At 32.0% G+C, this 22,321-nt stretch overlaps 1 protein-coding gene across 7 annotated transcripts in view; it reads right to left on the bottom strand.

The window, feature by feature from the left end:
- FBXW7 (F-box and WD repeat domain containing 7) overlaps positions 1-22,321 on the bottom strand; it is a 171,996-nt gene that overhangs the window by 7,031 nt on the left and 142,644 nt on the right. For all 7 annotated transcript variants that reach the window (XM_079770885.1, XM_079770884.1, XM_079770886.1 and 4 more), the window contains 6 exons: positions 19,956-20,038; positions 16,839-16,980; positions 8,095-8,229; positions 2,922-3,045; positions 2,088-2,224; positions 1,083-1,196 (listed from right to left, as the gene is read on the bottom strand). In XM_079770885.1, coding sequence (XP_079627011.1) covers positions 1,083-1,196; positions 2,088-2,224; positions 2,922-3,045; positions 8,095-8,229; positions 16,839-16,980; positions 19,956-20,038 — 735 coding nt within the window. The remainder of the gene's footprint in view (positions 1-1,082; positions 1,197-2,087; positions 2,225-2,921; positions 3,046-8,094; positions 8,230-16,838; positions 16,981-19,955; positions 20,039-22,321) is intronic.

The following is a 22,321-nucleotide window of genomic DNA, read 5'->3' as shown; positions in this document are numbered from 1 at the left end:
TAACATGACCCCATTGCTATTTATTGCTTTTTTTTTTATTCAGTAGCACTACATATTATACACATACACACAACTGAGGAACAAGTACATAGAAAGTAAACAATTATCATTAGAGCATAAAAGCTCTAGCCTGGCCTCTTTGATGAAATAATACTAAAATTGCAATTTGGTTTCGTTCATGGGAGTGGATTCAATGAAAGAATGCCAATGATGTTGGGTGTGGCTACATACCACATTCCATCTCAATCTGCCACAAGGCAGTAGTTAAGAGCCAGGTAAGGTACTTCTAGACAAGTAAAGACAGACATTAAAGCCCTGAAGTCAATCCAAAACTAACATTAAACTATGGAAATATGAAGCTACTTTAAAAAATTTTAACATCTAACTTTGAATATTTAGAAGACTCTTGCCCAAGAAACAACATGTGATAAAACATTTTAAAAGACAGATTTTTGTCCCTACACTTTCTTCCATTATTTTTAGGTGGTCAGTTCATAAAAATATTCTCCACTGGACAGATAAATATAAGTCTTCACTGGAGAACCATTAAAATATAATATTGTTCAAGGGAAATTGATTGTTTGGACTGCTTTTTTCTTCAAACTCCTATTTAATACCTGGTCTGCTTACCTTCCATCTCACAGGGTTTAAGATAAGTCTAAATTAACATGATTTATGTATAACTGCTAAATTGTAAGTAGGTTATCAACAAAGCAGTTGAACAAGGAAAAACAAATATCCCTCAATTATAGTTTTGAAAAAGATTAAAAAGGAAGAAGATATAATTTAGACAGTTAAAAAGGTGGGAAAAATTAAGACAAGAAAACGATAAAGCACATCTCTAAAATCTTAATAGGTATATCACAGAGACAAACTATTTAAATAAGAAGACACTAACAACATTCCTATCACGAGAAACATCATCTTCACACCAAGGGAGAAGCTAAATTAGAAGCTCTGATATTTGCTATTAAAATAAGCTAGAGACAAAAATGAGTTCTTGTTTTCCTTTCACTGGCTGATCTTTGCAAAGATATACACAAAACAGTGACTTTGTGAAGTGCAGAGAGAAGTAAACTTACTTTGCCAGTGACTGCTGACCAAACTTTTAAAGTGTTGTCATCAGAACCACTAACTATTCGGTTACCACAAAACTGTAAGCATGTAATCACATGATCATCATGTCCTTTCAGCACCTAGGAGGTAGACGTACAAGTTAGAAATGTTACCAAATTATGTCTTTTAAAATACTGGTGAAAAGAAAAAATGAAGCCATAAATAGGAACAGTAATCTGTAGTCTATTTCTAGAATTAAAGTTTACATGAAATCTGAAGCATCATCAACCCTCATTGATGAATCAAGTATTAAACATTTTATTGTTTCCATATCCTATTATTTATACTTGAGACAGCAACTGTTTTAATTTTACCGGGTCAAGATCTCATAAAGATGGTTCAAACACAAATGTATTTTATAGTCATCTATTTTATTTGTTCAAACCAAAAGACTATGTATCTTTTGACACACAAAAACAAAAGCACCTATTAACTAGGAAGACAAGAATAATCATCAACTTTTTAACTTAAAACAAAAAAAAGCCCATCATACTGTATGCATAGGAATAGAACAGTATCTCCCCAAATTGCTTAGAATTTTAAGCATTTTTGCTATTCTTTATATACTTGAAATGTTATAAGATAAAAAGTCAGAAGTTAAATTTAAAAAATAAAACACACAAAAGCCACCAAACCAAAACATGGGCACTCCTCAAAAATCATATTCAGACTAAATGGTCAGAGAGGGAGCAAATTCTTAGGTAAAATGTATATGACACAAAATTCAACAGGATATTCAGAAAATTTTTCATTTACATAAGAACCAAATACCAATCAACTCATCTTTTATTCAAAACAATGAGTTGTCAGACTAAAGAGATTCACAATAGAAGGATATTGTCAGTTATGCTTACAGTTATTTTAAAATACATTGTTTTCTTTGTTTCTGGAAATAGGTGTCAAGTTATAAAACACAGTAGGTACTAACACTGATTAATGGATTCTGTTACACTGCGCGCGAGTTCAGTTACCTTAGGAGATTTGAGTTCTCCTCGCCTCCAGTTAGTATCAATTCTATGCTGCCTGATGTATGCGCTTTTCCATGGACTGTGTATGAAACCTGGTTTTATTACTTTTCTTCTCTTGATGTGCAATGGTTCATCAATACCTAGTTTTAAAGAGTTAAAGAGTATCATTGCCTTCACCAATAATAAATATTACACATTTTATAATGTACTTCATTCTCCCCTATGCTGAAAACCACCGAAATGCAGGCATTGTCTAATTTCTAACACTGTTTTACAAAACAAAATAATGTAAAGTTTATCTTTTGTATGGTGCTCTTTTATATCAACAATTTCATTTCTTTCTCAAAATGATTCTATGAAATGTTGGTGAGGAAGTGCAGAAATTGGAACCTTAATGCAATGCTTGTGGCTGCTATGGAAAAGAGTATGGTGGTTCCTCAAAAACACTAAACGTAAGAGGTGCCTAAAAAATATTGTGGAGGAATGAAGAGAATATGGAATATTTGAGTATTTAATTGCTAATATATCTTTGGATTTCCTTTAAGTCATCTTCATCTTGATTTTTTCATACACTTGCTATGAGTTATAGTGTTCTTTAAAGGGATTAGCTGCAAGATTTGACTCACTTGAACGTGTGGAATAACCTGTGGATTTTATGTAAGTAGGTGCATGCAGATGAACACTCATTTTTGATTCCCTGATAGGCTGCCAAAAGTTCTCTTTTTCCATTTGCCCACCACTTTATTCTACTTGCACATAAAACTTATGCTTTTCTATTTGTTTTCAGAATCACTTTGCTTTTTTAGAGTTCGAACATTTTCCCTATGGAAACCTTACCCTCTTCTTTGCATTTCTCTCTCCACAGAAGGTTGTCTTCAGCCAAAATTCTCCAGTAGCGACATGTCTGAGCCGCTTGTAGCAGGTCTTTGGGTTCCAGGAATGAAAGCACATAAAGTGCCAGCTATGGAAAGAAAAAGCATAGTACAGCCATATTTTTACATATATAAAAATAATATCTATTCTCTATGGGGAAAGCACTTATAGATAAATGTAATGCAACTCTACATTCTAATTTCTAACTTCATAAATTTCTAATTTATGAGCTTCACTCCATTAACTCCTCACCTCTTCAAGGAATAATTATTAAACCTCCAGCCTCTGCTCTTGCCTTTGCTGAGTCTCTCAACTCAATTTTATCTACCACCTACCTATTTTATTAGTTATTTAAATGTTGTCTTCTCTATCTCCCCAGTACAATGTAAATTCATCCAAGACAGGATATAAGGTAAGAAATAAGATTTCTTTATATTCTGCATGATATGGTTTGAGATCACTTCTGATAGATATAATTAATAGTTCTTTATCACATCAAAGTGTTTATTAGCACAATGATGAACTTTTCACACATTTCCACCCTTTACTATAAGTGACAAAAGGGGACTATTACCAAACTTCTCCATAGACAATACAAAAGTAATTGTGTGCTAATTACTTGACATTGCTTAAGGGGACTTTCTTGGTGGGCCAGCTCTTTATTGATTTAAAAATTTTATTTCCAATACTTGCAAATCATCAATTTCTTTTTCATTGTGTAAAGTCATTTAAAATAAATAAAGGAAATGGGAAAAAAAGAAAAAAAAGGGGGGGGGGGGAATGAAAGCTTCTGAGTATGCTTATTCAATTAGCTGCACAAATCACACAGAAACTAAATTATGATAGTAGGACAAAAATGATCTAAACAGAGCAATAAAAAAATAAACAGAGCAATAAAATTTAGTTTTCATATAAATTAAATTACAAGGATTAAAAGAAACTATCATTTAAAGGGCCAAAGGCCACATAAGGGAGTAAAAGTACAATTTGAATTATTTTTTAATGCTAGATAAAAATTACATGATATAAATTAAGCTTTCCCAATGAATTTGTATGTATGGAGTTCAACCATTAATCACAAATTTACTGAGTACATTCTATATAGAGAATACTTCAACTAGTCAGTATTCAATTTACTACTAATATTGACTAATGACAGTAGAAAACTTTGTGGAATAATTATTTTTGGTCTATCAGAAAAGATATTCCAGTACCATAAACAGAAACGGAATCATTTAAAATAATAAGGCATAACTATATTCAACAATGTATGTACAGCTCAACAACGTAGTTTTTTAATGAATACTTCATAAGACACTTAATTTTGAAATTATCAATCAAAGCCTAGGCAACTTTGCTTAGAGTCAGCATAACAGTAATGTGATACACCACATTATTAATTTTCCATGTATTACTGATATTTAACACAGAAATTATTAGGAACAAAATTATATTTGTGTAAAAGATACACGAGATTTTTAGAATGGTCATATGAAAAAAGGTCTATTCCTTGCTTTAGTTTTTTAGCTGAGTAGAAATCAGATAACTTAATAAAATATCCCATTTTAAAGGCTAGGAAACAAATCCAGAGTAGCTCAGATTTCAAAGGTATATCCCAGAGATTTTCAATGGGTGTGCTAAGGCAGGCACCTGGTGTGCCACAAGAATTTTTAAAACATGCAATACCTGACTAGTTAGGGGCACTGACCTCTTTTCCCTTACATTGTCAAATAAAAAATGATAACAGCTAATACAACAATAGCGATCTGGTTTGAATGAATCAAAATTATGCCTATTTTTTGGTCAGATCAGTCAGCAAAAAATACCTATTTTTTTGGTGTGCTGCAAAATTTTAGTAAGTAGTTTGTGTGCCATGAGATGAAAAAGGTTGAAAATCGCTGGTATATCCTAAAGTCAATGGGTAAAAGTTCCTTCGATACTAGTGACTAAGAGGTCATCTAGGCCTATGTGTGCATGCATTACAGATAAATGTAAAGAAACATTCATGTACTAAAGAAAGTTGAAGTGCTAACTCCATAGGTAAGGGGCACACTTTAAAATAGCAAAGGAACTCAACCATGAATTTCAATGTAGTAAATGTTTTTCTATTTACATCTAGCCAGTTCCATGAAAACATCTAGGTATTACAGAAAATGCACACAGCAAAATGGGAAAATATGCATGAAAAAGTCAGAAGCAGAAAAAATATAAATTAGAAAAGAAGGTTTTTAAGTTAGGGAAAAAGTAGAACACAAATATGCTGGCAACAATATTTTATATGGTCTTTAAATTAAATTGTCAAGCAAAAAGAGAACAGCAATTACTTACACAATTCTTAGTGTGGGTTATGGGGAAGTATACCAGTTCCTCAAAGCAAGCAAAGATTTGTCATGTGAGGTTCCTTATAGGGGACAGAGAATGGGCATGGTCTAGCTAATGCAGTTTTCTTTCTGTTTGTCTTAAAGGTAAAATCTAGATTAGTTATTCTTCCTAAGGACCACTTCCACCAGATAGATGCTATTAAATTGACAGTCTGTTTCAGGTAATTACCTTCTCTTTGCTCAAATTTTTAATTTCAATGAGAGTTGCTTTTTTTGTTTTTCTCTATAAACTATATAAAAGATCACCATATTATACTTAAAGGTAGCTAATACCTTTCCAGAATTGCTATATTTCAGTGGATTAAATTAGTGAAAGAATAAAGAAAATAGTGGCTGATCCTATGTTAAGAATTTAGGTTTGTTCTAAATCATCTACTATATCACCATACTTTTTTTAGTATTTATTTATAAAATAAGGATAATGCTGTTTATCATAAGCCTCTCAAGTGAGACTAGTGGGGTTTTTGGCAAGGTTTTTGAGATTAATAAGCAAATGTTGATAAAGAACTTTGAGATCTGTTTAAATAAATTATAAGAAATTATATGTTCATTTCCTGACATGAAGGGAATGTTTTAAATAATGATAGTACTTAGTCTCTGATAAAATAATATTCATTTCCTTAAGGACATATACCATTACTAGAGGCCCAGTGCACCAATTCGTGCACAGGTAGGGTCTGGCTGGCCCACCCCCATCAGGGCGGAGGGGCCACGGGCGGTTGGCTGGCCAGCCCACCCCCTGGTTGAACTCCTGGTGGAGGGGACAATTTGTATATTATGCTTTTATTATATAGGATTTCTCCACATATAAAGCATTTTTCAAAATAGAAAATTTTTTTCTAGTTGTTGGGAAAAAAGAGGGGGAAATATAGATGCTATTCTGGGCTTACTCTTATTCTCCAACCTAGCCTCACTTCTTTTTCCTCAGGCAATCTTGAAAAGAACACTTAATCCAAAAAAAGTTTTATTTGTGCTTAATTCTTAGACTCTTAAAAATACGTTTTTATTCTTATTTAAAATCACAGTTTTGTGTGTTAAAAAGTAGAAATACAAATAAAACAAAAACTCACCATTCTCAGAGATAAGGGGACAAACTAGACCAAGAGAAAGTCTATCTTTCAACAAAAAGTACTACCTTCTAAAATAAAATAAAAATCAAGGGAACTATGACGTGTATATCAAAGGTGAATAAATTCACTTTCAGTCAAATACTTATAAAAAAGCGTTTCCTATTATTAACATCCTTCTAGAGGCAAAACGAGCTTATATCACTTTCATAAGCCAAATCTATTCAAAGGATTCTGTTTTAGAATGAACCAGCAAGAATAAAAGTTTTTTTTTCTGGGAGAATGTCATTTAAAAAAAAAATAACTCCAAAGAACATTTCAGGAATGAGGTGTTTTTCCTACTTTGCTTTTTCTTAAAATTATGCTTAGCTCCGTACATTAAATACAATGAAATTATTTCATTCATATATAATATGAAATTATTATTGAGACTATCTTAAATGCCTTTGAGATATTTTCAGAATGGTTATCTGAAGAAAAAAAAAACACTCAAAAAACCAGACTGCTTCTTCAAACTTAAAGTTTAAGGTTCATTTGCAACGGTATATTAGCTTTCTTAATTGACATGTCAGTGGCACACACATACTTTGTGAAAATATGATGACATTGATTACTTAATGGTATACTATTTCTCTTTGCTGACAAAAATGAAACTATGTAGCCTATAACATCAATAAAAACTACAATTAAACTATGCCTCATCTATACAGTCAAGGATGCCCATATGATCATAATCAATCTATGATTAAAAAATAGTGTCAGCTTACATAAAGTCAAAAACTGATGGGCATACAAAATTCCAAAAGAGCCCAGCTGATCTGTCTCAGTGGTTGAGTGTTGACCCATGAATCAAGAGGTCACAGGTTTGATTCCCAGTCAGAGCACATGCCCATGTTGTGGGCTTGATTCCCAGTAGGGGACATGCAGGAGGCAATCAATGAATGTTTCTCCCTTCTCTCTCATCAGTGTTTCTCTCTTCCTGCTCCCTTCCTATCTCTCTAAAAAAAATTTTTTTTAATTCCAAAAGAAATGCTCTAAGAATGCAACTGGCATGGGAATCTATAATTGTGTGTGTGTGTGTGTGTGTGTGTGTGAGAGAGAGAGAGAGAGAGAGAGCGAGAGCGAGAGCGAGAGAGAGAGAGAGAGAGAGGGGGGGGGGAGAAAAGTGGGATGATTAGTAGAAAAAGACATACATGTGAAATTCCATATATTTCAATATAATTACACAATGTAAGTAACAGAAAATCACAATTCAATAGCATCATAAAACTATCACTTTCAAAGGGACTTAGGATAAACAAACAACCAAAAAAAAATTGTTGTTTTAAAAATCGGTATTTTTAAAAAATCTACTACTATAATGAACATACCAAGAAAACTAAAAATTGGGTTTCAAATAACCTGAGAAAAAATCTTGGTAAAGAAACAATCAAATTAATGAAATTCAATAGCTTATTCCCATAAATGACTTACTCCAATGGTAGAAAGAAGTCATTCAGTCCATAAGTATACATTAATATGAAAATTATATTATTAATTCATGACAGGTTCTCATTTACAGCCCTCTTTAGTGCTAATTAACAGTGTTAAACTGTCAATACTGGATACCAAAGGATGATAATGTTTAAAGGTGGTCACTGTTACATTCTCAAATAGCACAAAAGGAAGAATATAAGCGATCACCCTTACCTCTTTAGGGAGCAACGAGATGAAGTCTCGTTGAAACTGGGGTTCTATCACTTGCATCATATGTTTTACTTGGGTTGGTTCACAACTATCAATGAGTTCATCTAAAGCAAGCAATTTCTCTGGTCCACTCCAGCTCTACCAAAGAGGAATTAGAAAATGTTATTATTTTCATACATCTCAAATTAAAGAAAAATCCTCATTTACATACAACATAAAAAAAACCTGCTTACAGTGACATTTTCTCCAGAAGGCAATGAAGTGATAATCATTTAGTCTCATCAAATGTACCACATACCTTCATTTTATAAAAGCTTTAAAAAATTGTCATGGTTTTGATGGAAAAATATTTTTGCATTACATAATTGTAATTGTTATATACTCATCTACCACCAAGATACTGGTTTAGAAACCAAAATTTTATTCACAAACATCAATTTGGGTTACTGAATAAATAGGGAATTTTGATAGATGATTTCCTTCCTTTCCCTACATCTTTCAAGTGTGTACCAGAAAACTTGAGGGTTTGAATGAAGCACTCATCTGAGGAGACGAGCAGCAACATCGAGAGAAAAATTAGTAACTGGATACTGCACATCTGACAAGTGTCTTCAACAAATCAAATTATGTAAAAATAATTTCAGATAAAAAAAAAGCAAACAGTAGAAAATAGTAATTAACTTAGTATTAAAATTAGAATATGAGCAAAGAATAAAAGAGGGTAAGAAATAAAACTACACATAATTCTATTTCAAAAGGAACCTGCATTTTGTAATATGTGAAATAGACAATAATTGAAAACTGAGATATACTGAGGATACAGGAAGCCTTATATAGAACACTTTTTATTTTTAAAAGTATTTATGTGGACTCTACAATAAACGTCATCTCTTTTTCTTATTATAAAGTGTAGATTATGGTAATACTATCAAACATTTCAGTATTACTTCCAGAGTACCTATCACAACATTATCCCATTTGACCATTATAAAAACCTGGGAACTATCCCCATTTTATCACCAAATATGAGAAAACACAGGTTCTATCTAATAAACTTCATCCTTTCCTTTCACTTCTATACATACACACCCAGACCATTGTCCTTGAGAACTCACTCACCTTGTAGCCTTTTGGTTAGGGTGAGGATTCATACATAAAATTAAAAATACTCACATACATGTATATGCCCACACATGACCAATTAAAAGTAGTTAATTTGAAGTTTGATTTCTTTTGTTCAGTTTCCCTCACACAGATTTAAATCCTGGTTCAAAACTAACCTCTTTGATGAAACTTACACTGACCAATCTCTACTCATCTCTGAACAATTAGTATCAATACTATAAATGCTAATTCATTGATTTACATTGCTCACAAGATTTGAGGTGGCTTTTTATATATGGTTCCTCTCTGTCTACATTATAAAGATTCATGGACACTAGCATAAGGAGATACCCATTTTGGGTAAAGAATAACTATGCTGACTTAATTAAAATGCAACTTTAATTAAGTCACTTGATAACAGAATAATTTTAATATAAAATTCTAAATCTCCTTTATATATATTATATACATCATATACTATATATATATATATGTATAATATATATATATATATTATACATATATATATATATATATATGCCTGTTTTAAACACATTTTTGGTAGTGTTTATGGTTAAATTTTAATATAAAAATAAAGATAACCTATGTAATCCTCTATAGCAAAAAGACAGTGAAATTATTTCAATGTATTACTACTTTATATACAATATATTTTAACTACATTTATAGCTACTATGAGTAATTCGAATTTAAAGTAACATACCATATATGATTAATGTTTTTTCTTTATTTTTTAATTTTACATAGGATATCTTTATTTTTATATTAAAATTTAACCATAAACACTACTAAAAATATTTTTAAAGCAGGCATGTGTGTGTGTGTGTGTGTAAATATATATATATATATATATATATATATATGATGTATATAATATATATAAAGGAGATTTAGAATTTTATATTATGTATTATTATGATATTTAAAAAGAAAGGAATATTAAAACACTACCTACACACGGAATATGACTGCTAAAAGAAGAAAAAAATAGCTTTTATTAAGGATTTTAGGAGATGAGAGTATAGAATGAAAAAAGCCAGAATAGAACATAAATAACTAATTCAAATCTCAGGTAAATGTTAGACACTGTGTCAGAAATTTCTATATTTAAGGCAGAATCCATGACAAAAGTTAGGCCTTATAGCAAAACGTTTCTAAGACTTTAAGCTATATTTTTATTTTGTGTTAAATAATACTTGACTTTACAAATCAGATAAGATTAAAATTATATTTCATTTAAATAATACCTTCAATTGGCAAGTGTTACTTTGTGACATTTTACTAAAAAATATACCCTAGAAAGATTGGTAACATAAGCTATTAAACTACATAGTAAATGAGACTGTTCCTACTGATCAGACATATTCAACAGTCTAATTGTTTAGATTCACATATCTTAAGTAAAGGTCTGGACCACATAGGCAGCTCTCCTCTGTCCAGCCTGGATTTCTCCCTGAACTCCAGACCTGTATCTAACATTGCTTACTCAACATGTATTGTTGGATATGTAATAGAAAACTAACATTCCATGATCTTTCTCCTTAAATATGCACGGCCACAATCTCATTTCAGTGCAATGTAACTCTATTAGCTGCTCAGGCCAGAAACTCTGGAGCCATCTCCTCCTCACTCCCCCACTTTCACTGGTAGATGGTTCCAATCCATCTGTGAATTCTAAGGCCTTAAACTTCAAAACATATCCAGAATTTGACTGTTACTACACCGGTTTAAACTATTATCTCTCACCTGGATTATACCTAAAACCTCTTACCTGGCCTCCCAGCTTCCCACCTTTGCCCTCCTTGTTCTAACCTCCAGGAAGTGGTCAGTGGCACTGCTAAAAGGCACTCACTCTTCTGCTTAAAACCCTCCAGACCCACTTCACTCAAAGCAAAACCCAAAGTCGGGTTAGCCTACAAGGTTGTAATTTCCTATTCCTTTTCCTACTCTACTTTAGTCATAAACACGCTTTCTGCGCCTCAAACATACCAAGCATGCTCTGCGTCAGAGCCTTTTCACGTGCTGTTCCCTAGGACATTATTCCCTTGGATACCCACGTGGCATGCTCTATATGTCCTTCTCTGGGCAACCTCTTTAACCCTTTGCACTCACTTGCTTTTTTCTCGATTCCTTTATTCTAATGCTAACCGTGTCGAGTCACACTCTTCGAGTGCAAAAGGTTAAGACTGCAAACCAGTTCCAAGATACCAACCCATTGCCCTCCTGACTACAATGTTCTGCAAAACTGTTTTTTGTTGGTTTTTTTTTTGGGGGGGGGGGGTGGTGGTGGTGAGGGATGGGGAGGATCTTCTTTGTTAACTATTGTAGCCCAGATCCAGAGTAGGGCCTAGTATCTAACAGGTACTCAATAAATATTTGTTGGATCAATGAATGAATTCCCAAAGTCAAGAAATACTGCACCAACACTATCTCAACTCTCTCTGGAACATTTCTATCCTTTATATTTGATGGTATTACTAGAACTTGCTTGCTTAGTCTACTTCCAAGACTGGGTGCAAGTTTTGTATACATATATGTTAAGCAGAAAGGGGAAATATGTATTAATTTGAAAACGCTGCAGTTAATACCTATATTAAAATAAAATAACAACCCACACCAACCTTTAATGAGGAATAGTGAATTGGGGGTTAGAAAATCCAACTTTTGGAGGAGACACTGTCACTAATTAAGTTACCATTTAATCTCTGCAGCCTTAGGAAAGTTTCTTTATCTGCAAAAGTGTTGGATAAGTCTGATAATAATTATTTTATTTTTGTTCTGAAAAGTAGTTATCCTGGAAAAGAAAAAATATCTTCCTTTGGTCTTTCATGGTAAAGTTATGTGGAAACATATTAGAGGGGACAGGAAAAACATTCCAAATTCAGAAAGGTTCACGAGACACAAAATTTAATTTATGGACTAAACTGCAAATGCTGACTTGAAAATTCCCCATGTAAGTGATATTTTATTTCAGGTAATTAGAGAATACAGGTAGCAGAGAAGAATAGAAGGAGCACTGAACTATAATCAGGGGCCTGGGTTTCACCAGCAAACTCACTATGGAACTACTTGGAAGTCTCATAATTAGTCTGAGTCCCAGAGACCCCACCTGTATAATGAGGAGCTTGGTCCAGACCAGTGGTTCGCAAATGCTGGTTGAGGAATGCAAGAATCATAGAGTCCTACAACCCACCATCAAAGCGTCTGATCCAGTGGTCAAGGTGAGGCTGAGGACATTTTATGTTTTAAATAATTCATCCAGGATTGATGCAGAGGATTCACACACCAGCAGTGAAACTGACTAATAACACCTGGATGACCCTTAGCATCCAATCAGATACATATTTTATGACTTTGGACAGTACTGGAGTGAACTCCCTTTGCTAGTTCCTCCAGCAGATGGTTATCATTATGTTTCTAGTTCTTGGAGTGGAGTGCTTACTATTTCCCATTCTACCGTGGGTCAGTTCTAATTGTTAACTTCAACTTACATCAAACTCTGACTCAAAGAATATGATCCAGGTTTTGTTTTCTGAAAATACCAAGAATCAGCTTGATCCTATTTTTTATACGAAATTCTACAAAATGTTACATACAATATTTTTCCTTCACTTTTCTCTGGCCTTTTTAACTCCTCCTCACACAACAAGGTTTCTTGATCATACTGTTTCAAGTACAATTGCAAAGTAATACTGAATTCATTTCCTGCTTTAGTATTTTGCTGACTGTTAAAAAAGATCTAAATAAATAAGTTAGAAAGTGTATGCACAAGTTCTAAATGTTACCATGAAACTTGATTAAATCCTTCAATAGAATAGTTTTTACTCTACTTTTAATTTCAAAACACAGAAGTGTTTTCTACTTTATCATTTTAAACAGTATTTTTAGTATATAACAGGTATTTTCAAAATATATTTACAGTTTTAATGCAATGCAAATATACTTTGATTAAAATAATGCTAATAATGTTAAGTTAATGGCATCCCTATGAAGAGAATGTTAACAGCCCCATTTAGACCTCAGAAAACTGAGGCTCACAATAGCTATTTATTGACCAAGAGAGGAAACTAATCTTTGTTGATTCTCCACTGTATTTCCAAGTATAGCTTAAGCACATTTACATGTTTTCTCCCTTTTGACAATTTTTAGTGTTATATCTATTCTTCAGAGGATAAAAATAAAGGCAAGAGTGGTTATATAATATCAACAAAATGACTCAGTTATTAAGAGGCAAAGCCAGAATTTGTACTAAGAGCTTTTCTTCTAAATCATATGTGCTTCTCATTCTATCAGGATGCCTTTGAACATAAATTTCAACATAAGAGAATGTTGACGTTATTGGTATCTTTACCTAGGCTAAAATTTTCAAGTGAAAAACCACTTATTAACACCCAAATGACATAAACAACACCACAATTTTTTTTTCTTTTCCCCAAAATTAACATTGTAAAGCATCAATCTGGCTGCCAAAGCAAGCAGAATCAATGGCTACTGAACATTCAAACAGTACAAAATTTCTGAGTTTTTTTTGTTTTGTTTTTAATTTGCACTGCTATTTTGCAGTGGCATTCTGTTTCAATTTCCCTTTATCCAAAATGGTGTGTCATTTGTTCTCATTCAATTTATAAATTGAGTACAGAGTACTTTGTCAGAATAGATGGAACTGGACCAAAACAATGCTGTATCACTGCCGTAGGAGCAATAACAGAACAGTGAGGGGACAAACTCTCCCATTTTACTTGTTATGCAACAGAAAAGTCATCATTAAATGCCCCCATAGCATGTCTGTAGAAATCATGCCAGTCTAATTATCCCTCAACTATCCAACACAGGTCAACGCATGACTCCCCCACCTTACTATGAAATCGTATCTCTCTGCAAGTTAGGCATTAAAGCATTTTAAGTCCTTAGGCAAGTGATTCATTTCTAGTTACTTTGGCATCAGCCTTGAAAATAAAGGGCAGTGAACAACAATGAGGCTCTGGGTGTCAGAGACAGACAAGGTCCTTATCTATCTGTCTAGTTGACCTTTGGTTGCGAGTGGATATCTTTGCTACAGAATATTTATCTGAAAATAAAATAGTACGATACCTACAGGGACAATTCTACATGTGATTCCTATTAACTAAGAACAAGTTTTCTTCACTGCATCTACTTCTCATATAAAAAGCGATCAAATGGGCCTTTTTACTGAACAAAAGGTAGTCTTATATTCTTTAGTTTACTGAGTCTCATTAATTCTAAGAAACAAGCTTTTAAAAAAATATTAACATTTTGAAGTTGCGATGCATCTAACAATCGTCTGTATCTCAGATTTGCTGACATACAGTATGTGGCAATGTGGACATTTCATTAAATAAAGCCTGAGCTATCTAAACAAGCAAATACTGTACAAAGGACTTCCTAAAACAGTCCATTGCAAAATAATGCACAAATGTTCCCTAGTATATAGACCAGTATTTGAGAAAGTTCCATTAAAAATTAGGGAGGGGAAGCCTAAATGGCTAGCAAAGAATATTTTGGAATATTGGAAAAAATGGACCCATACTCATTTTAAATCTCACTCTGGACTACCTTCTCGTAAGAAATAAAGTTCTTCATATAAAATAACTATTTGGAGGCTATCTACACTAATGATAATTTTTGATCATGTTGTTACTTATAAAAATTTGATGACATCAGTTTTTGCACTGCTCTCAAGTGCTGTGTTGCTCACACTGCATGTGTGTGCAGGTATATATATAACTACACACACCATATTCCCATTTTGTCTGTTAATCAGACACAGTAAAAATCTTTAAAGTATTTCTTTAAGATTATATTAATGTCTGAGTTCTATTTTCACCTCTTATTGATGGATAACTTTCTTTTGAAAAGGATGCAAACAACAAAAATTAAACTCTGAGGGTATACATATGAAAAAAATTTTTTAAAAAAAGTTTAAATCACGATCCTGGAAGGAGGGGGAAGGATAAACCTTGGGGGAAGATAAATGTAATCAATAAATGACTACGAAAATGAAAAAGAAAAACACTAAACCACACACCACAATTGTTTATAATTGTAGTGGTTCATAATATTGTTAAAACAATAAAATACATTTTTCATTCCTCTAACCATAGATTCTCAATATCAGCAATATTAACATTTGGGGAGGGATAACTCTGTTGTGGGTGGCTGCTCCTTAAATTCCTTCTACCCACTAGATGCCAGCAACCTCATGCCTGCAGTTGTAACAACTGAATTTGTGTCAGCCATGGGAAAATCTGCCCCCTGTCAAGAACCACTGCTATAACTTTTCCGTACCAACAGGCGGGGGTGGGTGGTTGAATGGGAGGGTTATCCTACTTTTTCTGAAATCATCTGAAGGGTAAAAAACAATTTTTTAAAATCCATTTGAAAGCAACATTGCTTCAAGTGAGTTTTCTAGCTGTTGAAGAAAAAAAATTGGGACATTTATTTAGTTTTTGCTCAGGTATTTAAAATATTAGGATTTACATAAATGGACATCTTAAAAATCTGAAATGTCAAATAAAGTATCCTCTTTTCAACTATTATTCCCTTATGCATTCATAAAATACCACCAATCGAGCTAGGTAAGAAAATATATTCATTTTACATTAGAATGGTGGCCAATATCACAGATAGCTTCACTTAACATAATTTATATTATTTACTATCTAAAAGAATAATTACGCAAGTGTTTAATCCATGCCAACGATTTTGCTAAATATGTCATTTATATGCATAATCTCACTGGAAGAAGAGAGAAATCAATTTAATATCACTATCATGAGTTGTAAAATTCATAATTTTCAAGGTTTGGTTGTAGCTAATCATCCCGGTAAACTTTCGAAGAATTTAAATGCTACTAAAATGTAGTCATCAGAGTTTGAGCTCAGTGAGCCACACACAAGCATGGCATAGTGAAAAGAAGCTGCATCAACTCTCGGAGGCTACTAGGTAGAGGAACACTGTTCTTCACATTACTCCTAAATGCTTACTAGTAACTTCCAATCAATGCAGTTTAGAACACAAATACATTTAGTGATACCAGAAACCCAAACTAAAGAGGAGAAGGAAGAAAGGTCTTATTACCTAAAAAGGAATAAAGGAAGATTCGGGAATGCACACCACCATAAAATAAGCACTGAACTCTCCTCACTAATTCACTTAAAAATTAAAATGAGCTTCCCTATTTTAATAGCATTTTTAAATTGAGATATTCTTCACATAACATAAAATCCACTATTTTAAATGTACCCTTCAGTGGTTCCCAGCACAGCCATCTTGCTGTGCAAACATCACTACTATCCAATTCCAGAACACTCCCATCACCCCCCAAAAAACTTGTACAATTAGCAGTTAGTCTACTTTCTACCTCCCCTCCACCATAGCCTAGTAATCACTCAATCTACTCTCTGTTTCTATGGATTTGCCTGTTCTGGAATATAACATACAATATGTGGCTTTCTGTGTCTGGCTTCTTTTACTTAGCATAATGTTTTCAAGGTTCATCTAAGGTGTAGCCTGTAACAATTGCTTTTCATGGCTGAATGATCTCTTATTTTTTTTGCAGCAATTAAGTGAAGGATTTCAAGTACTGTGTTTAGACATGTCACCTGAAACATTTTCAGCCATTCCTGGAGGCCTGTAGGTGGTTGGACAGATGTAATTCGGCGACGTTGTTGCCCTTGGCCATTGGCTGCTCTCAGATCTCCAAAAGTTGTTGGTGTTGCTGAACATGGTACAAGCCCAGTGGTACTACAAAAAATATAAGGGTAAAAGTAAAGACAGATATTTATTAAGATTAACAAACTCAAATTTAATAAGAATTATGATCTGGCATATTTCAAACATTAATCAAATTATTATTTTTATTTGCTTATTCCCAGAGAGCAAGGATACATAAAATCTATTCTTCTATTCTTAGAGTAAGTTTCCTCCCTCCTACATAACCACCTGTTATTATCCCAGCAATGCTAATTGCAACCAAGTGACAGAATCTGTATGGCAAAACTACAAGTTGTTGATACATACAAGTAATGTTAAAATATTTCCTTATAAGATACAGGTTCCACTTCTCTTTTGACTGATCTTTAGTGACATCATTAAATAAAAGTTAAAATTTCCTATATAAAAAGGGATGTGAGACTTACAAATACTTTAAAAAATTCAAATGTAGAAATAGTATGTCCAAATGTTTTGGACATTCACTAGTCACAATGTTCCTTGAGTTTGCCCCAGATGCCTTCTAAATTGTTTATAACATTTGTATATTTCCCTTTCATTTTTGTAATTTATAAAGCTTAGTTTAAATAATATTTGAAAGGCGCAAACCTTGATTAGAAATGTATTTACTCAAAACAGGTGTTGAAAACGTATTATATGCAAAATTAAATTAAATCATCCAAACAGTTTTATCCAATAAACTTTGAGCCAGTTTTTAAAACACCCGAAATTCAATTCTATCATTAATTAGTAAAATGAGGAGTTAAGACTAGATTATCAATCTCCAAAGTTGTCCAACTCTCCTAAAAATGACTAATTAGAAAAAATATAGTGATAATTGTTATTAATATATTAAACTTTACTTTCTAGTTTCAATAACTAAATTATTTAAACTCATGGTAAATACTAAACATCTCTTAGAGATAGTTAAAAAAAGAAAGATTTAGTTAAGTAGTTATATTTGTACAATAAATCTTCAATTTATTGAGCTATAATAATAGTATTTTAAATCCAAAGAACATACATATTGTACCCTAATAGTTGAATATCAAGCTCTGATAAACTACTAATAAAACATCTCTCCCCAATGCTTTGCCAGCCAGCATATCTTATTATTTTGTTTTAAAAAAATGTATCTCAGTCACAGATTTTACAGAAAAATCTACCACCTTTAAATCTTATAACATTATACATCTATGACAATTTCTAACATTCAACAATTAAATCTATTTTTTTTCTTCTACCAAATTTCACAGATATGCTCTATTTTCTTCTCTGAAATGAAACAATTTTTAAATAGTGATTATAACTTACATTTTCTAATAAAAATGATGGAAATTTTTTTCATCTTATTACTAGAAAATCTGTCAAAAATTTTTAAAATATCAAATATATACTGACATTTCCAAAAAGATAGGTTTGCTTTAATAATATTATATGTTAAAAGGCTAAAAATAAAACTCTCACCTTTTCAGGTGCTTTCTCAATATAAAAATAAACAACTAAAGACAAATTTAACTAAAATGTGTTCTGTAGTAAAAAGTCAGCGTTCATTTATAAGCTGCCTTAAAAATAACTGAACAATTTAATACCTTTGCCCTGGTATCAGCCATATTAATAAAAGGTCAAAAATTATATGATTATCTGGAATATACATTTTTTTAAATAGCACATTTTTAACATTACTCTCAACTTTCTCATCCGAGAAATACTTTATCAAGACTAGAAGGAAAAAGCAAAAATGAAGTGAGTAGTTTCACTTATCTCTACATCACTCCACACCCTCTGGTGGAAATACCAAAACACAGTCAAATTGTCAAAAGGCAAAGGGTTAAGTAAAGGGAAGGGGACAGTTAACATGAGAAAATGATACTAAAAGCATTTCCTGAATAACTAAGAGAGAGCTTTATTTTTCTTTTCTGTATCATCCTTGCATTTTTTGTATATAAAACTATTCTAATTATTATCATTTCTAGATTTCACAAAGAAGCTTTTGAAAGAAATATATTCCACAACTGAATTATATAAAAATATAAGCTGTTTTCTCTGAAAAAAAGAAAATGCAATCTGTTAACAATGTTCAATCACAAAAACTTATGTCTGAGGCAAAGTTAACAGCTTATAGAATAAAAATTTTACTGCAGCTTATAGAATAAAAACAACTCTAAATAAAAATATTTAGGGAAAAAGTAATGTCACCATCATGAGTTCTTATGGTTTCTATAGCTAACTTTCAGTTATCTGAAGAACTGACAATTATGAAGGAAAAAAAAAGACCAAAAAAAGTTTTTAAGATACTTTTGTCATTTAAATTTTAAAATACCACACTCCAAGTGACATCCAAAGCCATTTTTAATTGGCTGGGTAATAGATATTGTGCTTAACTTAGCCTAATTAGCGTGAGAGTGGGAAGTTTTATACTGATGCAAAATCCAAAAATGATGGAATGGTGCAGGAAACAAGACTACAATTGTATTTAGTTGTTATGGAAACTATTCTACTGGTGTAGAAATGTATGTGTTAAAAACACAAGACCTACCAAGCAAATAAAAGGGGATTTCTAACACAGTAATTTCGTGAAATATGATTTAGTTAGTAATTGTGAGGCTTATTTCACTGCTAATAAATGTATCTTCTATTTTGCATATATAAATATACTCCCTAGAACAGTTGTTGCTATAGTAACAAGATACATTTGCTCATATTTATGGGTATACTTTTTCGAATTCCTGAAAAATTGTGATTTAAAAATTTTGTTGACAAGAGAACTTCTGCTTGTGTCTTACTTCAATGTATTTGTAAAAAATATAAAGCTATCGTGGTAAACATTTTTCTCCTTATTTAAAATAAGGTATTTACCAATTTTCAATGATCTCAAAATGTATTAGACAGTCAACAATACGAGTGACATTTTATGAGAACAAATGGAAAGAAATGCTTTTACAATCATCAACTCTTTAAAGAAACATGAGAATCATGAGAGATTCAATTATTATACTTAATATTACCTTGGATATTCTGAGACTTTGCATGGTTTCTTTCCCAAAGAAAACGAGCGGACCTCAGAACCATGGTCCAACTTTCTTTTCATCTATAAGGTAAAACAAATAAGATTTTTTTTTAAATCACCGGTCCAACTAACAAATTTTAATAAGTATCTTAAATGTTCATATGCCTAAAATGTTAATTAGGAATAGTTAAATATTATAAAACATAAATGTTTCACAGTTTCTTCTTTAGTTCTACTTTTTTCTACTCTTTACAAGACTGGAAATGTGAATTTTCCACCTAATATTTTGTCCAGAGAACAGTGTATGAGGTTTTAAAAATAGATATCCATTATATATATTCCTTAAGAGCAACATACCTTTCATGTTTTCCGGTTTAAGAACCAACATAGAGGAAAATGTCATGTTAATACACACAGAAAAGAACAATATTTAACATGCCTTTCTTACTGATATGCATTTTCCTTTAAAAACATATTTTAAGAAAGATAAACAAAATTCAAAATTTCAAAATGAAAGTAACAGTAACTACATTTAAAACACATATTATAAAAGGTAAAGAGAGCAAGGCAAATAAAAAGATCTTAAAAAGTAATAATAAGACATAAAGCAATGAATATGGGCAATGAGGACAGCAAAAAAGTAAGTCCATAATAAGAGAAATCTGGAGATCTTATAATAAAGGTGGGGAAAAGCCATCAATTGATATTCATACAGAATATAGTTCTATGGACAGATACTCAAGACAAACATTTTAATTTGAAAAGCAACAAAAAGACTTAAAAAGAATGAGTTATCCATCTTTGTAAGGTATATCCAACAATTATAGCTTTAACGTATTTCATTATGCTATATTTATGTAATACTGTAAATGTATTCAAAACTGCATTTTGTCAATACTGAAATATTTATTTTTTATATTTCACTATCGGTTAACTTAGGTAATCAAACTATACATATATCATAAAACCAGGAAATAAGATGTGATAGGATTCAACTTTTTGTATTTCAACAACCCCTCTCAGATGTGTGTCTGCTAATTAATTACTATATTACTGAAAATTACAAGGAGAAAAACCCCAGAGCGATAGCTAGCTCTTACTTGCATAATAAGGTGAAAACCCTTGCTTTGCAGCAGCCTTATTTTCTTACCTATTGCCTCACGTGGGGACATCATAACACATATGCTACACAGTAAATACTAAAGAGGACCAACATGACTCTAAAAATCTCTCTGAACCACACTCTGAATAATAAAGACTATGTTTTTATCATCATGAAGAAAGTCTTGCAAAACACAGGAACAATCTTACAATATTAGGGGCTAGAGGTGAGAGTATAAGCTCATCTACAATGTATACCTTAGTTCATGAAATACTGGCTTGAAATAAATGGAAGCGGTCTCATTTCAACCCTTTAGAACTTTCTGTACTCATTACATTGTTTTAATGTGCTTCTTCTCAAAAACCATTATTTTCTTTCTCCAACGAATTTTAATAAAAATAAAAAATAAGTATAAAGGATTTAATATATACGTAGTCACGTGTTTGCATGGATATAAATTACAGACACGTACACATACACCCAAATGTATCCATCCATCAGGAAGGTCAGTAAGTACATTTTACTTCAAAATTCTAGTGTGTTTTTTTTAAATAACTTCCACAGATTCTTATTTTTAAAATTATTATGAAAAACTTTGATATGAATTCTAATTAAGTTTGGAATACTGGCTTTCAGAACTTCCCTAGATATCTTGTAAATACATTGGTGCAAATGCCATTTGCCACTAAAAGCAAACTTTATTTCCATCTTAGAAAATCTTCAATTAATAAAAATGGCCAATATAGATATCAAGGGAACCACTGAGAAATGGTTTTTATCTTTAGAATATTTTATAAAATAAAGCAGTTCTTGTATGACTATAGAAGTCTTTTAAATATTATATTGTTTACTGAAAAATACCGAGTTTAGAACCAAAAATTAATTCTGCAATTTTTAAGGGATACAGAAAGTAAATATGATCTCTTTAAATACAAATCCCCAATATCCTAGCAATTCTGCACTTTAAAAGAGTCAACTAAAGAAAAAAGAAAAAAAAATATAGATCTAAGGTGTGGAAAATTAAAGGCAAAAGGTTCACTAAAAGCCAACTAAGGGTAGAGTATTTCCAGGTCAGCATTTAACGGAGCCACATTTCTAAAGTCTGAATATGTTTTTAGTGCAAAATTCTCAGGTTCCATATCCATTCTCTTTTCATTTTAAAGCTTTTTTACAGCTCACGTCTTTCCCTTATTTGCTTACATTCACAATATAAAACAGACTATCAGACATCCAGCCACCCACCAAAATTAGAGGATACTGCA

The sequence above is a fragment of the Cnephaeus nilssonii genome (genome assembly GCF_951640355.1).
Source record: "Cnephaeus nilssonii genome assembly, chromosome: 5".
Classification (NCBI taxonomy): Eukaryota; Metazoa; Chordata; class Mammalia; order Chiroptera; family Vespertilionidae; genus Cnephaeus; species Cnephaeus nilssonii.
The sequence above is the reverse complement of the archived record's forward strand: the minus strand, read 5'-3'. Positions and strand labels throughout refer to the sequence as shown.